General features: G+C 54.1%; 7 protein-coding genes across 7 annotated transcripts; 4 read left to right on the forward strand and 3 right to left on the reverse strand.

The window, feature by feature from the left end:
* Positions 1 to 243: 243 nt before the first annotated feature.
* Positions 244 to 1,643, forward strand: LRP88_05982 (major facilitator superfamily domain-containing protein; the record flags this gene model as incomplete). Its single annotated transcript, XM_083242524.1, has 2 exons — positions 244 to 1,068; positions 1,131 to 1,643. The coding sequence occupies 2 exons, from the start codon at positions 244 to 246 to the stop codon at positions 1,641 to 1,643; spliced, it is 1,338 nt and encodes a 445-aa protein (XP_083101460.1).
* Positions 1,644 to 1,815: 172 nt separating this feature from the next.
* LRP88_05983 (Alpha/Beta hydrolase protein) lies at positions 1,816 to 2,745 on the reverse strand (the record flags this gene model as incomplete). Its single annotated transcript, XM_083242525.1, has 2 exons — positions 1,816 to 2,554; positions 2,612 to 2,745. 2 exons carry the CDS (start codon positions 2,743 to 2,745, stop codon positions 1,816 to 1,818), a joined length of 873 nt encoding a protein of 290 aa, XP_083101461.1.
* Positions 2,746 to 5,255: 2,510 nt separating this feature from the next.
* LRP88_05984 (uncharacterized protein) lies at positions 5,256 to 6,763 on the forward strand (the record flags this gene model as incomplete). The annotated part of the gene is made up of 5 exons (XM_083242526.1): positions 5,256 to 5,426; positions 5,487 to 5,594; positions 5,650 to 5,946; positions 6,002 to 6,090; positions 6,142 to 6,763. The coding sequence occupies 5 exons, from the start codon at positions 5,256 to 5,258 to the stop codon at positions 6,761 to 6,763; spliced, it is 1,287 nt and encodes a 428-aa protein (XP_083101462.1).
* An 812-nt stretch (positions 6,764 to 7,575) lies between these two features.
* Positions 7,576 to 9,259, reverse strand: LRP88_05985 (RNA polymerase III RPC4-domain-containing protein; the record flags this gene model as incomplete). The annotated part of the gene is made up of 2 exons (XM_083242527.1): positions 7,576 to 8,774; positions 8,830 to 9,259. 2 exons carry the CDS (start codon positions 9,257 to 9,259, stop codon positions 7,576 to 7,578), a joined length of 1,629 nt encoding a protein of 542 aa, XP_083101463.1.
* Positions 9,260 to 10,177: 918 nt separating this feature from the next.
* LRP88_05986 (uncharacterized protein) lies at positions 10,178 to 11,218 on the forward strand (the record flags this gene model as incomplete). Its single annotated transcript, XM_083242528.1, has 1 exon — positions 10,178 to 11,218. The coding sequence occupies one exon, from the start codon at positions 10,178 to 10,180 to the stop codon at positions 11,216 to 11,218; it is 1,041 nt and encodes a 346-aa protein (XP_083101464.1).
* A 171-nt stretch (positions 11,219 to 11,389) lies between these two features.
* LRP88_05987 (UreD urease accessory protein-domain-containing protein) lies at positions 11,390 to 12,379 on the reverse strand (the record flags this gene model as incomplete). The annotated part of the gene is made up of 1 exon (XM_083242529.1): positions 11,390 to 12,379. One exon carries the CDS (start codon positions 12,377 to 12,379, stop codon positions 11,390 to 11,392), a length of 990 nt encoding a protein of 329 aa, XP_083101465.1.
* A 477-nt stretch (positions 12,380 to 12,856) lies between these two features.
* LRP88_05988 (cohesin subunit IRR1) lies at positions 12,857 to 16,525 on the forward strand (the record flags this gene model as incomplete). The annotated part of the gene is made up of 3 exons (XM_083242530.1): positions 12,857 to 13,292; positions 13,346 to 13,557; positions 13,610 to 16,525. The coding sequence occupies 3 exons, from the start codon at positions 12,857 to 12,859 to the stop codon at positions 16,523 to 16,525; spliced, it is 3,564 nt and encodes a 1,187-aa protein (XP_083101466.1).
* Between the last annotated feature and the right edge of the window lie 5 nt (positions 16,526 to 16,530).

The raw sequence follows: 16,530 nt of genomic DNA on the forward strand, positions 1-16,530 counted from the left end.
GTGTGGGGCGCGATATCGGCCGAAGATGGATGGCAGAGGGAGAAAATCCTTTATCCAGCTGATAGTAGGGAAAGGAAACCCAATTCCGGCTGGGCGAATTAATAATGCCTGGCTGTATATAGGAGCCTCGTTGACCCCAGAATCGAGATCCTGCCGCTCCCCCCCACGCAGTGTCTATTAACAGTAGCATCTGAATTGGAACACGCTCCTCCCCATGTCCATTGCCCCATTGTGTCGACGACAATGTTTGCCAGAGATGTAGAGAAGACTCCGGCCTACGGACAGTCGTCTGTCAATGCTTCCGAAGAGCCTCAGGTCCTCAATCCCACAATCTCAAACACAAACGCTCCCCCGCCTCCGGTATTTGACCCGGACAACTTCAACCCTCCCGATGGGGGTTTCCGAGCCTGGTCCCAGGTGTTTGCCGGCTTGCTCATCAACTGCCTCGCCTGGGGCTATCCAGCCACCTTTGGAGTCTACCAGTTGCATTACGAGGAGACATTGGGTCTCCCATCGTCCCAGATCTCGTGGATCGGTTCATGCCAGACCTTTCTGACCTTTGCCTTTTGCGGTCCGGCTGGCCGTCTTGCTGACGCGGGGTATACACGAGAGACAGTTGTCGTGGGGAGTATCTTGGCTGTGCTAGGATCCTTCATGACAAGTCTCTGTACCGAGTACTGGCAAATATTCCTCGCCCAGGGTGTCTGTACCGGCATTGGCCTCGCTCTCATCTTTATGCCTGCTGTCTCCGTCGTCAGCTCCTATTTCAAGACCAAGAAAGCATTTGCCCTAGCCGTGGCTGCCATGGGCACTGGTGTTGGAGCCATCGTCTTCCCTGCCACTCTGCAGTACCTGATTCCCCAGATTGGTTTCCCCTGGGCCGTTCGGTGTGCCGCCTTTGTCGCTCTTGTTATGGCCACCCTTGCAAACATTATACTGAAGCCCTACTTGCCCCCAAGGAGGTCCGGGCCCCTGGTAGAGTGGGAGGCATTCAGAGAACTTCCATATCTGTTCTTCTCCCTTGGCGCCTTTCTCAACTTCTATGCCCTGTACTTTGGCTTCTTCTATGTAAGCCACTCGCCGCTTGTCCTCGCCTAATACCTTGGATAAACTTGCTGACATGACTACAGATTAATGTCTATGCCCGTAATGTCATCGGCTTCACATCTGTCGAAGCAGTCAGCCTTTTGCTCATCATCAACGCCCTGAGCATCCCTGCACGGCCCATAGTTGGCTATCTCGCAGACAACGTCCTGGGGCCCATCAACACGTTTCTCATCGGTATTGTCGTACTAGGAGGAATGGTTTATGCCTGGATCGGCGTAAAAACTGTGACGGGAATGTACGTCTTTTCCGTCTTTTTCGGATTCGCCAACGGCGCATGTCAGGGTACCTTTGTGGGAGCCAACGCCAGCCTGACCAAGGATCCTCGAAAGATGGGTACTAGGTTCGGTATGGTTCAAACAATCTGCGCCTTTGCTAGTTTGGCCGGTGCGCCGACTGCTGGTGCCATCATCGACAAATCTGGTGGCGACTTTGTCTGGGCCCAGGTTTGGGGCGGAACTGTGCTCTTGATGGGAGCCTCCATGGTCATGGCTTCTCGGATTGCCTCGAGCGGCTGGGTTCTCTTCGCCAAGATATGAGACTGAAGAAGAGAGGAAAGAAGAGGGGAAGCAAGAAAAGATCGAGTATGCTTGGAAAGAGGGAATGGAAGTCAGGGTCACCGACGAAATAAACAAATTGGAAAGTGTAACAGTTAACCAAAAGCAATTAGTTAATGTCTAAATTGAAAACTGCTTCAGATGCAGTAGCTTTTTATAGTCTGCGCAACTGGTGCAAAGCCGTGATGATGAGTCGGGCAATCTGGCTGCCGTCTTGCCAGACAAAGTCATGCTCGCCCCTGAGATCCTTGAGCACCTGCACATCGAGCCCCTGCTTGGTCAGAAGACCTGCCATGTTGTCGATCTCAGGTCCATCGATGAGAGTGTCCTCAGGTGACCACGCAAGGACGGCCAGCTTTCCACCCGTCCATCTATCCTTGAAGCTGGAGCCGAATCGAGCCGGGGACGCCTTATTCCAGGTAGTCTGGTCTTCGCCGAACGCGGACGAAATGAAACCGGCATAGTTGCCACCAAACCTCTCGTTGAGACCGACCAGATCAAAGATGCCAGAAACACCGATGATGGCGACGGGAAGAGGTGCCTGCGCATGAGAAGCGAGGACATCATCTCCCATCAACAGTTGGAAGGCAAGCGTTGCGCCGGCAGAGTGACCGACCAAGATGTAGTCGTCTGCTAACTTGTACTTGCCTTGTAGGAAGTTAAGAGCTGACCAGATATCTTCAATGTGGTCGGGGTGCTTGGCATCACGGGCCTCAGCCTTATTGGCAGAGTCATGAGGGAAGTCAGGGTGAGGTGACAGCCGGTAGTCAATGCTGACGAAACCCTTGATATCCTCCAGCGCGACAGCACCGGATATAACAGTGCGCTTGATGGATTCCGCAAAATCGTCCTCGGTGTTTCGAGGGTCACGCCAGCCGCCTCCATGGATGAACCTGTGGGCATATCAATCAGCACGTCGACACAATTGCAGATTCCACATGGCATCATACACCACCCAGTAGCCTGTTTGCTGGTCAGGACGGTCCTTGAAGCGCCACACGCCCAGCTTCTGGCGACTGTGCTCGCCGTACTTGTGGGACGTGTAAGTGAGTCCCAGGGACTGATCCTTAGCAAGCTCCGCCATCTTGGTAAACTTGGGGCGAGACAATTGGAGCTGTGAAGCGGAGCGGGATATCAGGGTGACCACAGAGGCTGAGACTTGTGGAGACGGGTGGGAGGGATCAAGACTTGGTCAAGGATGGCGTCAACGGCAGATCGTAAGTGTTGGATAGAAACCTCGTGGGATTCACGATTGCGCTGAGGCCATTCGCGTGGGGGTTGAAGTAAGAGTCAGGGTGAAGCTTGCATCAAACGGTTGTTGATGAGAAGAGTGAGGGGTCTGGTTTGTGGTGATGCTCCGCTCTTCCCATTCGCCAATCGGACGCTCTTTCCACTTTGTCGGGTCCCTCTGGTTTGGCAGATCGCACGACAGCTTTTTGGCAAGAGCGACTGAATGTTGTGTCGCAAGCTCCAGTGTCAGCGGGAAGGAAGGAGCTCCTCCCGCCCGTCATGGAACTCAAGTTCCTTTCATGAGCCGCTCACGGAACGGCGGATGAACGTGTTCCGTCCTTCCGTCTTCCCGTCTTCCATTTCCACTTACAAACCTTGCGACACAGTATTCCGGTTGACTTGACTAATCATCTACCACTATAGACGATGTCTTCCGATAAACACCAAGTTTGTTCGCCAGCGAAAAAGCCGGAATCACCAACTGTTGGGTGAAAGTGGTCCGCGCTCAATTATACCAGCAGAATGGTGTGAATATGAACCAACACAACGGAAACCATGGACCGTTCACGGAACCATCGGGCGAGCCTCCGCCAAACAGCTAAGCCACCCCTACAATTAACATCCTGTCTGACCTGACGTCGTACACGGCCTAGAAGACGCGGGGCATGGGTTCGCGGGACAAGGGATGCACGTGTCTGCATCCGGAAACCGGCCATGGATCATCACATCAACGGAGAAATATTCTGAATATTCCCGAATCACAGCTGCACCTCGCAACTTGGACCGTGTGCTCGCGTGTCGCTGACACATGGAATGGAAGCAGGGTTCCGCAGCGACAGGTTCTAATGCTACCCGAAGAAGGATGTGACGGCGGCCAAATGCAACTCATGATACCACACAAAACAGGATGGTTTTTGGCCCCTGTCCATCTTCCCGCTTCCGATGGAACCCTCCAAGGCCATGTCCCCGCGGTTGCTTGCTTGCTTGCTCTCTTGATGGCCTTTGCCTCGTCGTTTGCGCGCTTGCAATAAGCGCAAACCCAAAGGAGATTGACGACGGGGTATTGCTGCCGAATCCTCATGCAGCAAGCCCAGACGAGTGACTATCGTTTCGACCTGACGGAGGAGTTGTCCAACAAGGGTATCAATCGTTCTGAGCCCCCGGGACGAGACCGGGCACTTGACAGGGATCCCACGCTCGGCCTCCCTAGAGCTGAGACCGAAACGGTGGCTGCTCAACGCCCTAGCACGGAACCTTCGACAACATGGATGCCTTTCCATATCTTCGGGTTCGCGCCATCACGGATGAGTCCCGAATGGGTCTAGAGACTGGGGAGGAGTCTTGGAGATGTATCATGAATCTGCCTTTCACTAACGTTAGCTGAAGGATGAATGTCTGGATGTTTTGCTAGCCAGGAACAGATGGCCCCGCAAAGCCTCAACTGTCTGGCATGTCGCATGATGTGCCTTGGTCTTTGAGTCCATGCGCAAGGCGAACCCACCGATCTGGTTATCCTTTCTCGGCCACCCGGACAGTTGATGTTGCCCGCTGACGGTCTGAAGCTTGAACAAGAAGTTCGCAGGTTATCCTCAGCGTATGAATAATCTGCGCTCAAGTATGGCGTGTCTTTAACTGGGAGTAGCCCTCGATAGTCTCTCGCGTCGAACAATGCCCCTTTGTCTCAACAGATGAAAGCAACCTCCTTCCCGGCTTCGCTATCCGCCATCCAACCCAAGACCAGCTAGCACAATTTGGCGCATCGCGACAAAGCTTGTCACCGACAGGCTACTACGTATGCCACCAGAACAAATGTCCCCTGTCACTCCATCCCCTGTCCTCGCCTATTTCTTCACCAAACGAGGCGTTGACGGGTTCCACTTGGAACTCGATAGAGGAACCGGCCCAGGAACCGCGTAATGATCTTTGCTTCCTGCATGGGACTTTTACCCCCGTGCCCCCCAGATGCAGCACCGTAAGCATGCCTCAAACGGTCTTGAGCAAGTGTGCCCAAACAAACGCCGGCTCACATCCTCTCTCCGGCTGGTGGCACCGTCCGTACCTTGCAGGCACGGGCTTACACCCATGCATCATGCAGAGCAACTCTGGGTTGGGTCGCCGTTGCTAGGTGTGAATCACCCGCACTGCTTGTGCCTAGATCAGTTATGTACCTCGGAGCTGGTTGGTGTTTTGCACGAGTGAGATATATCTCACGGGGATATCACCCGGCCCCCCCCCTTTGGTATCACCCATGTCCTGCCTCTTGACGTTTCTTTTTATCTTTTCCGTTCCCTCTCTACACCCTCTTTGACGCCCAAAGGCTGTGTCATGCTCGAAATCGATCTGCACTCGTGACGCTGGAGCGCCATGGCTGCCAACCAGCACATCGACCTTTCTGAGGACAACTCGGTTGCTTTGGTTAGCACCGTCATTGTCTTTATGGCCCTGAGCTGGCTCTCTGTCGGCCTCCGTAGCTATACAAGAGCCTTCTTGATGAAGAGTTACCAACTGGATGACTGGCTCATGCTCATTGCTCAGGTATGCTGCAACATTTCCTGTACTAGGCATCCTGTCGAGCAGCTTTTCACCATTTCACAGGGAATTTTTACTGTCTCTTGCGCTTTTATCCTCGAAGGAGTGAAAGAAGGACTCGGCCGACACAATGAAGCTATCAAAGACGATGCGGCCGAGGTCAATGCTCTCAAGGTAGGCAACTTGCAACCAGAGTACCTATTTATGGCGAATGCTTATACTGTATCAGTGGCAAGCTTTGGCGACCGCGACTTATGTCCTCGACATGATGTTCATCAAGCTGAGCATTGGTGTCTTCCTCCTGCGACTGTCGGTCAAACCGGTGTACACATGGATCATCTGGATCAGTTTGGCCATCATCACCATCTGGAGCACAGTCATCTTCTTCTGGAACATGTTCCAGTGCAGTCCCGTCGAGAAACAATGGGACTTTAGAATTACCGGTGGCCATTGTGTTTCCGCAGACCAGATCGTCTCAGCCGCATACGCCATAAGTGCTATGACTATTATATCTGACTGGCTCTATGTAAGTCGGACTTTATATCTACCTAGTGAGGACTAGACATATTGACATGGCACAGGCAATCCTACCTATCCCTATGCTATGGACTGTCAAGATGACCAAGACAGCCAAGGCGACCGTTATTGTCATTCTGGGCCTTGGTATTTTGTAAGTTATACTAGTTACTGCTTCGAGTATTTCCGCTAACCCTTTCCAAAGTGCAAGCATCGCAACGCTCGTCCGTCTACGATTTCTCGCCGATCTCACCGACACTGACGACATCCTTTGTACGCGACCCCCGACTCTGTTCTGGACACTAGCTAACCATCTTGTAGTTGCTGGCACTGATGCTATGGTCTGGACACTTATTGAACCAGGCGTCGCCATCATCGCATCCAGCTTGGCCACCATTCGACCCCTTCTCCGGGCTATGAAGATAAGAGGCTTCGAGTCCACCGGGAACACCTATGGCACAGGCCATTCCGCTGCGATGCGATCCAACGCAAACCGATCCAAGCCTGGTGTCATGCCAGGTTTCGGCCCCAACGATGTCTCGTTGGTGAACGTCGAGCCGAAACACGATACGATACGAAACATCCCGAACGATATCAACATTCCTTTACCCCCTCACAGGGGAGTACCCAACGGCCCTCTGTCGCCCGGCCAAGTTAGCATCGTTAAGAGCGAGATCTTGGTCATCCAGGGCAACCGGTCGCCGCCGCCTTCACCCTGGCACGCCTCGGCGCAAATTTCTTCACCGAGCAATTCGTTTGAACAAATACACGACCTCGAAGCGCAAAGCCAGGATATAGACCGACACGGAATCGGCGGCAGGAGATGATGGGTTTCACGATACGACATATGCCGTCAACCGGCATACACTTACTTCCGTTGTATACTGACTGTTTCACTACAACAACAATCTTTGCGGGGGATTCCTTTAGATGGCTGGGGAAAATGGGTAAAGGCGTTGGAGAAAAAGGGCCTCGAAGCTGGGTTGCGCGATGGCACACGATACCAAATGGGTTTTTACTTTGTATGATATTGGTCCTCTTGGGGAGGGAGATCCATGGCTACCAAAAGCTGGGACCCACGACGGCCACTGGCAGGACGCATTTTGACAATGCTGGTACGTTTTCTAACTCTTAATGTATTCATGACTGCATCAAACAAGACTCGCAAACCTCGTCGGAGCAGAGTCACAAAGGCCTTCTCTCGTGACACATACTTTGGTACATGCAACCATTCACCAACGAGTAACTTGATTCTTGACCAGGCTACTGCCTCATCCCCAAACATTCGTTCCTTATCCGGCACATTACGGCATTGGGATCCGTGTTTGAGCCCCTCTCTCATGCCGTTGCCTTCTGACACAATCGTTGTTGGAGAAGTGTGCGGGTTTCGCGATTGCCGAAGAGGCCCGTGTACTATTGCATTGCATGATAGGGCGAGGCCTGCGAAAATGCGATACACTGCATGACGTAGTAGTGTTGGGTATCTGTTTCTCTTTTTTGTCTGGGTCTGCTTGCTCTTTGATATCCATGACCTGAAAGCATAGTTAGACGTAATGCTTTATGCGATACCTGTTGCCCCTCCCGCGCTGCTAAGGCTCATATCCCTCGTCCGCTTCCGTCATGGCTGGACCGTTGTGCATTATGTGATCTTAAGGTCCTCAGGAGAGACCTCCCAGTCTTCCTCCTCATCCCAGAAGGGGGCGAGGCCGAACCGGCCCATGATCTTGCCCATACCAAAGCTCTCACCTCCGACAACGCCGGGGCGGGGCTTCTCGTCGTTTTCCTCCACGATGACGGCAGTTGTCAGGAAGCCCGGATCTGGACTGGAGCCCATGTCAAGAAGGAGGCCACCCCAGTCTAGAGTCGTGCGACCCGACTTGCGCACCTTGAGCTGGCCTATCATGCCGCCCTGTGTCATGAGGCTCGGCATGAAACCATGCTTGTTCTCCGGGTCGTCGGCACCGTTGTTGAGACCGGATGAAACCAGATCCTCCAGTGTGAGATCCACGGGGTTCGCGTCAGTAGCGGCTGGCGTCGATTCGAGGACGTTAGCCTCAGTGGGCTCGGGCTTTACCTTGCTGACGGGTTTGGGCTGGGCGACCTGCTTCAACGGGGGCATAATAGGAGGGAATCGGAAGAGATACAAGCGGCCGTCCTTGTTGCTCGGTGCCGCCTTCTTGCCGTCCTCGCCCTCGCCCTCTGTAATCTCGATAGAGCCGAGTTCGCTGCGTAGAAGCGCTAGGTCAAGATCGGCGAACTTGTCTTCCAACTCTTGAGCTGTTGCCTTCTTGGACTTGGGCTTGGCTGCTGGTGCCTCATCGGCTGGCTTCTTCTCCTCGGCTGGCTTAACCTTAATATCCATGTCGATAGAGTCGTCTCCTGGTTCCTTTTTGATGATTGGTTTTGAGTCTGTCCAGGTACCCTCTTCTCCTTGCTCGACCGCCTGGGCCTCTCCTGTGTCGTCGTCCACCCAGAGACTCTCCTCCTCACCAGCCGCAGCTGGCGCATTCTGGGCATTTTCGGCAGCCTCCAGCTCGGCCGTTGTTGCCACCACAACACCCTCTTCCTTGTGTTCTTTTCGGTAGATACCCATGGGTAGGACACTGGGGGCGCGGGTACTCAGGACGTTCATCATGGCTTCGTCCTCGCTGTCGAGTTCCTCTTCGGGTGTGTGAACGTGGAGCTTATCGGCGTTGATTCGTGCCTCGCGGAACCGTGACCCATCGGCCTGAGCAAAGCCAGGCTTGGATTCTGACTTGAAGCCTCGTCCGAAGCCGCCGCCGCCAAAGTTGCCTCCTCCTCCGCCTCCGCCGAACCAGCCTCCACCTCCGGAAGAGCCTGGGATTGTTAGAGGGCCATCGATTGTGTAAGAAGATTCGCATCTGCGCCTTACCTGCTACGCCCGACGAGAAGGGGCCACTGGCGCCGGAAATTATTCGTCCGAAGCCACCTCTGCCCATGGCATCACCACGACTCCTCTTGCTCCTGAACCGTGAGCGTCCTCGAGCTCTGCGCTCATCTGCCTCTCTCTCACGAGCCTTTTGCTCTTCCTGGCGAGCCAGCTCCTCTCGTTCTGCCTCATCTCGACGAATGTTTTTGGGACGAAATCGACCGACGGTGGCACCTCTGGTCGCTCGAGCAACGGCGGCGCCGCGGGTTGATGCACTTCGAATGGCTGGAGTCGTGGTCCCCGAAGCTGCGGTAGATGCTGCTGGGGCAGTTGAAGGGTCTGCGCTGCTTTCGCCAGTGGCAGCTGGGGCGCGTTGGCCAGCGGCCGCAGCTCCTCTCCGGGTGCCCCGGGCAGGTGCCCTTCCGCGATTCATGCCCTAATGTTTTGTTGACTGAGGGGAAGAGCGTAATTGGGAGATGAAGTTGTCGTCGCAAGCAGGTTACTCATAGAAGAAGCTCTACAAAAATTTGGATGGATCTCGAATGCCAAGTTCAAAGTGGGGTGCGGGACAAGTGGGGGATGGCAATTCTGCCGTTGCGACTGGTCACCGCCTTTGGGCAATGCGCTAAGCCCATCCTGGTTAAGCATACTTTGGCGCGAAACGTCACAGGCACCAGCCACAACTCAGGCAGGAACGGGCTCGCAGTCAAATGGCCCTTCATTTTGGGCTGGAGATAACCTCAGTGTGCTGAGAGATCGGACCTCTGCACTGAAGGCTACATACTAATCAACAACCTCAACTCTTTGGTTTATCGTATTAGTAATCCTTAGTAGAAGGTCTGATTCTTGAAACAAACCACCATTCTGGGCATCTGGAATGGCAGTTTCTTGGTCAGCAACCACACCATAGCCCTGCCGCAGCTGCTGAAAAAGCCACCCTCGTAATTGTGCGACAAGCTCGCGGCTTTCGATGAAAATCTCTCTATCTAGAGTCACCAGTAGCAGCCCTCGAACCTGCAGCTACGGGGCTGCTGATCGCCCTGATCCCTTCCAGCGCTCGGTTATGCCAGATTCGGAAGTGCGTCTGGGGTTCCATTGGTCAGCCTGTGATGTCAGCCTCCGACACCAAGTGGTTAGTATTGCACCGATGGAGCGGCCTGGTTGATGAGCCTCTGCTTTATTGCAGAGGATATGGGTCTATATAAACTGCAGAGCCTGGCCGTCATGTTGACTGTTGTTTCTCTATCCAAATTTTGGCTGAGCCCAAGCTCAACTGGTTCCATACATACCTACCTACCTATCTACAGGCTATCTCAACAACAAGCGACACTGTCTCATATACACTACCACCATGGGAGCAAGCGAGTCTAAACACTCGGGCTCTTATTACGGCCCTGGCCAAGGATGGGACTATTCTGGCCAAGGCAAGCCAGCTCCTGGTCAAGTTCCCGTCTACTACGGATCCCCAGGCTGGGATGGCGGACAAGGTGGTCCGAATAACAGTGGCCAAACCTATGGCCAACAAGCTTATGGCAACCCAGCATACGGTCAAAGTTATGGCCAGAACCTCGCACCGCCGAATCCTCCGCCGTATACCCAGAACCCTCAAGGATACGGACAGCCCCCTCCAGGGCAACCGATGTACGGGCAACGTCCCCAGAGCTCAAGTGGCCCGCCTCCCAGTGGCTACGCGCAGCACAGCCCACAACCGCGTCCTCAAAGCTATCCTCCCCCGAACGCACCACCACAGTCTCACCAGATGGCGCCAGACAGGCCGTTTGGTCTCTTCGCTTCCGACTTTATGATCTTCCTCGACGGGAGCAGCAGCCAAAAGACTATGACTATCGGAAGACACCCTGGCGATGTACAATACCGCGCCGACATCAGCTTCGGTGCTCATCACAAGATGCAACTCTTTCGAATGAATGGCATGAATCAGATGCTGATTGCTGGAGCGAAGGGGGTGGGCTTTACCGGCAGCAGGATCAATGTCAACTGGGCAGACGGGCGGTTCACTGAGATGAAGTCTTCAGACCCAAGCAAGATCAAGTTTGACGTTGGCGGCAACACTTTCCTATGGGTCAAGGCGGAGAAGAAGGAAATCAGCGGTATTCTCGGTCGAGATGCGGGTAAGGGCTTCAAGCTTGTGCGCCAAGGCATGGAAGAAGAGGCACTCGCCATCTTTAGTCAGTCGGCCAAGTTTGAATATTCAAAGTCCTCCGGCTGGTTCTGCTTCGTTGGCCGCGGGGCGTCTGGGCAGATGGGATCCGACTGGGCAAACATGGCGGTCTTGGCCATGCTCAAGCTGTGGCAGATCAAGGCATTGTCCAAATTTGCTGAAATCACGGGAGAAGGGATAGGCGCTGTAGCGGGAGCCGTGGGGGGAGGATGAGATGAATGTTATTGGATATCTGATAGGCGAGCGTGTACTGTGATTCCTTGTCTTTGGGATATGTCGATGTTGATTGTATGTAACATTATCATGAAAGCCATGTTGTTCATGTGCTCATTGACAACGTGAATGAAACTCACAATGCCCTGACTTATCAGTGACCAACCGACCCTATCGAAGACACATAAGAGCCTGGTCACCGAATTGGTCGGCAATGCTCTCTTCCTTGATGATCATTGCTCCGATCCAATCTCTCCCAGCTTCCACAGTTTTCGCGCCGAACTTGACGACCACACAGCTTCGGACGTGTGCTGCAGACCAAAGGATGCCGCCTTGAGTTTCCTTCTCGAGTCTCTGCAAGCGCCAACGCTCATGGTCTGAGAGGTTTTGCTCACCTGCCGCCTTCGCCTCTGGCGAACGGAAATCCCTGGCTCCAATTCGAGGAAGTGCGGCAAACTCGCTCATGAAGAACTCTCCCAAGGACTCCATCTTGGTTCCACGCAGGATGAGAGTTCCTGATATCGCCAAGTTCTGCATCATGTCTGGGAGTGATCGTCCCACAGATTTGCTCGCTTCTCTCGAGAGAATGATCGAGTCTCGCACCAAAAGCCTTTCGGTAGAGGCATCGGGTTGATCGCAGAGCCAGATCTCGTTGCGCCCAGACCATTTATGGAAACTCCAGTTTTCCCCGCGGGCTGCACGACCTTGAGTCACCCAGTCCAGAAGACACAGCGAAGCCCGGCTCTTGAGTCGGAACATCTGTGTTTGCGCATATACACTGTCCTCGAACGGCTGGACAGGGTCCGGAAGAAGACACATGGCGGCGTCATCGTCGATAGTGACATTCAAATTCTGCCGCGTGGTGACATCTGCCGAGGGAGATTTGAAGACCTTGGTATGTCCCTGTGTAGCGATGCTGAGTTTCGCTTTCTGTCGGACATGGATGGCCAAGTTGACACTGTCCCCAGCAACAAGGCCGCCTCCATATGACAAAAGAAAGACCAAGATGCTTGGTTGGGTTGGTGAAGGCGCAGGCGAGATCAGTTTCAGTGGATACTGATAAGTCATTGCTTGGAGACCGCTCCCACCAGCAGGCAAGAGACCAACGACGATGCGGCCATCACCGGGGGAGGAAGAGGACGGAGGGAAAGGCGATTCCATTTTGGAACCATATTGGTGATGTATGTGATTTAAGGAATGAGAAGGAACGAATGAAGGGCCAATTTCATCTGATATAAAATATCTCCATTTTGATCATGAATAGTAGAAGCATCAAGTGCTTGTCAAGTTGAAACAAACGAGCCTTGATAAGAGTGCGTGGATTGTGGCTGGGGCCCCGCTTGTTCTGGGGCTGCGAGCTCTAGAGCGGAGCTTGGGCCTCAACAAGGGTGGCTTGAGGTGGCTCAGGTGGCTCAGGCAGCTCTCTCTCGTTAGGCGGCCACCTCCCCTCGCCGACGTTCATCCGTCATCATCCAGCACCAGAAACCGCCCACTTTCCAAAATAGCTTGCGCCGTCATCCACGCGACATTCGACGCGCCAAGTGGCCAGCAACACCATTGTCGCCCCCGCATCGAGGGTTCAAGACTGTAAAGTCCATATACTCAATGTCAGCCTCGCGACTGCCTCTACGAGAGACCATGGACAATAACGCGACCCTCACCCCGACCCCCGACCCCGACGGCACAACGCGTCGTCGTTCGGGACGCGTCGTGAGAGCGCCCGCCAAGTTCACCCCCGAGCCCGCCACTCAATCCTCCAACGCGAAGCGCAAGCGAGACGATGCAGATGATGACGATGACGACGAGGATGCCGAGAATGAAGCGCCTGATTCCGATGAGGAGATGAGCGACGAGCCCGACAATGAGAGCGACGAAGACCACCCTGCGCCGCGCTCCAGAAAGAAGTCGTCGCAAACAAGTCGCGCAAAGAAGCCATCCTCCAAAAAGCCCAAGATCAATGGATCCCAGCCCTCACGACCTGCGCGAGCTACCCACGCCGCCAAGAGCCTTCCCAGCAGGCCCAAGAAGACGGTTCGCATTGAGGAGGCAGCCGAGAAGGGAACCGGCCTTTTCGGTAGGCGCACTCTCGGCTTGATGCGCGCTTTTCCGATGCTAACTTTTCTCTAGCTGATCTCTTTGGCACTGGAGGAGAATCTGTTGAGTCGGTCGTCACAGAATGGGTGCACAAATACCGCGAAGACGAAGCTGCAGCCATGACGGACCTCGTGAATTGCATCCTGCAATGCGCCGGCTGCGACCAAGAGGTCAACGAGGACGACATTCGGGACCCCGAGAACATCCCCAACCGATTGATTGATCTTCAGAGTGTCTACCAAGAGGTACCGTTGTAACGCGCCTGAGGCTTCAGAAGTGGCACTGACAGGATGGCAGCAACAAATCACAGATTATCCTCTAATCTCCAGAACCAAGTTTACGCGGTCTTTTCGCGACATCCTAGTGAGCTTTTTCGAGGAGCTCCTCTTGGCCATCCACGAGGCCAACCTCATTTATCAAGATGAGAGTCTAATCGATAATCTCCACGCCTGGCTGGCCAGCATGTCTTCATCGTCTCTCCGACCTTTCCGCCACACCGCTACTACCATATCACTAGCCGCTCTGACGGGGTTGGTGAGGGTGGCGGATAGACTGGACGACAGAATCAGCCACGTTGGGATTCGCCTGCAGAAGGCCAAGAAAGCCAAGAGCAAAGTCATGGCAGCGGACCATCAGAAGGAGCTGGACAAGAACAACAGCAACCGCAAGATCTGCAGTGAAGCGATTCAGTCCTTCTTTGACACAGTTTTTGTTCATCGCTACCGAGATGTTGATCCCAAGATCCGAACTGAGTGCGTCGAAGCACTCGGAAACTGGATCCTGGGCTTGCCAAACGTCTTTCTTGAGCCAAGTTACCTCCGTTACCTTGGCTGGATGCTGTCAGATACCAACGCGCCGACTCGACATGAGGTTCTGAAGCAGCTCACCAAGGTTTTCAAGCGAGACGCGTCTCAGCTTGGCCACTTTATTGACAGATTCCGACCTAGGCTCATAGAGATGGCCTGCAAGGATTCTGAGGTCTTTGTTCGCGTGGCGGCAATTGGCTTAATTGATGTTCTTCGTGCCAAGGGCATGCTGGAGGCCGAAGAGATCGATGCCATTGGAAAGCTCATCTTTGACAATGAGTTCAGAATCCGAAAAGCAGTGGTCGGATTCTTTGTGGCGTGCGTTGATGAAGCCCTCGACTCAAAGCTGGAAGACCTTGGTGGCTCAGAGGTGATGGATGAGATACCCGCAGGAAAATATGAGGATGGAAGACCGCAGGATCCCTTTGACGCACCTCGCGCCGACTGGGCTGATCTCAAGTGCCTCGCCGAGACGCTCGCTATTTACGACAGTCAGATTGAGGAACACCATCAAGCCGCACAGAGCCTGAGGCTAGATGTCGCTGTGGATCTTTTGGAGGCAACAATCCCCGATACCAGAATCTCGTTGGCATCGCAGGTTCTCTATGAGAGAGTCGAAGAGATCAAGGACTGGAGGATATTGGCAGGCTACCTCCTCTACGACCACACGACCAGCTCAAGGTCAAAGTCCAGGGGCAATGATGCAGAGAGGGCATTCAAGAAGGCTGTCGCTCCTGCGGCAACTGAAGAGGCGATTCTCTTGGATGTTTTGAGTTCAGCAGTCAAGTCAAGCCTTGCCCAGGCTAGCGAGCACGACAAGGGGAGAAAGAAGCTGCAGCCAACTGATGGGTTGAGCTCCGAGGACATTGCGCTGGAGCTTGTTAGCCTCATCCCCAAGCTCCTTAGCAAGTTTGGCGCCGAACCAGATACGGCAGCGATTGTTCTTCGACTGGCTCATTTCCTCAACCTAGACGTTTTCCAGCAACTGCGACAGGATACCAGCAAATACGAGAGCCTGCTCGATGAGGTCAGCACACAGTTTAACAGACACGACGATAAGAGAGTCTTGTCCGAGGCGGCCACAGCTTTGCTGCATTCACGACAGTACGACGAACTCGAGGAGCTGACTGACGGCAAGCTCTCGAACCTCTGGGAAACTGTCCTCACTGCTCTTCACAACTTTGACAAGACTTGCGAAATCTCATCACGAGGAAACCTCGCCGAAGCACCTCTCAAGGAGCTGTCGACAGTTCTTCTCAAGATTAGCAAGTTGGCGAGCATCTCGGATTGCATCGACGTTCTGGAAGCTGAAGGTGGTACTGAGGAGTCACCTGTATCACCAGTCATCCAGATTCTGGCTAACATCGTGCACCGGGGCAAGTACGAGCCCTTGGATGACGAGGACCTCGATGATCTCGAGGACGAGGTGGTCTCGTTTGCCATCAAGAGCTGCCAGTTCTACTTTATGTGGAAGGCCCGGGCATTCTCCAAGCTGCTTTCGTCGGGCGTGAATATCGCAGAGGCTGATCTCGATCGCCTATCCGTGCTACGGCAAACCTTCCGTAGACATCTCATCGAGACACTCTCATCTCGGGCTGCCATCGACCAACTTCGACTATTTGCTACCGGAAGTCTTTGCGATCTTCACCTCACTTTTGCAAGCCTTCGACCAACGATCGAGCACTTCCGTCCTTCGTCAAGCTCCGAGTCAGAGGCGGCGGCGGGTGGCGAAAAGTACAAGCCACTGATTCAGGAGATTGAGTCAGGCCTCGTGCCCGAACTGGTGGCCATCTTTGACGGTGCCGAGCGACAATACGCCAAGAAGTCAAAGAAGGATAAGACGCTGAACGAGCCAGCCGAGGATGAAGATCCCGTGGCTGATGACGAAGATGAAGACGAGGATGATGAGGATGAGAGCCTGTCTGAGGAAGAGCGGTTCGCCGCTGAGCTCAAGGCCGAAAAGGCGCTCTGTGAGCTCACGGCCAAGTACGTCCTCGCCATCACAGCGAGACTCGTAGACAGCCGTGGCGCTCATGCCGGTAAGCTACGGAGACGTCTACTCCGCAACCAACACAAACTCGGCCACAACTTCAAAGAAGTCGTCGCCTACCTCGACGAGGAGAAGCTCGCTGAGCGCACGAGAAAGAAGGCCGCCAGCGTCCAACCCCCCTCCATCACCGCCGTCTCCAAGACCCAGAAGCCACAGCTCAGCGAGCCCATCGTCACCATCGGGGACGACGACTCTGACTCGGACGACATCTTTGACGACACGCCACCGCCTGAGGAGGGCTCGCGGGAGGATCTCCGGCGCAAGGGCCTCCTTGAGGAGGATCCCATCGACGACGACGACGAACACGAAGAGGAACGACCAGCTCACGAATCAGATGATGAAGTTCTCGGGGATTAAAAGGC

The sequence above is a fragment of the Fusarium phalaenopsidis genome (genome assembly GCF_050370095.1).
Source record: "Fusarium phalaenopsidis strain FUZ10S chromosome Unknown contig_32296, whole genome shotgun sequence".
Taxonomy (NCBI): Eukaryota; Fungi; Ascomycota; class Sordariomycetes; order Hypocreales; family Nectriaceae; genus Fusarium; species Fusarium phalaenopsidis.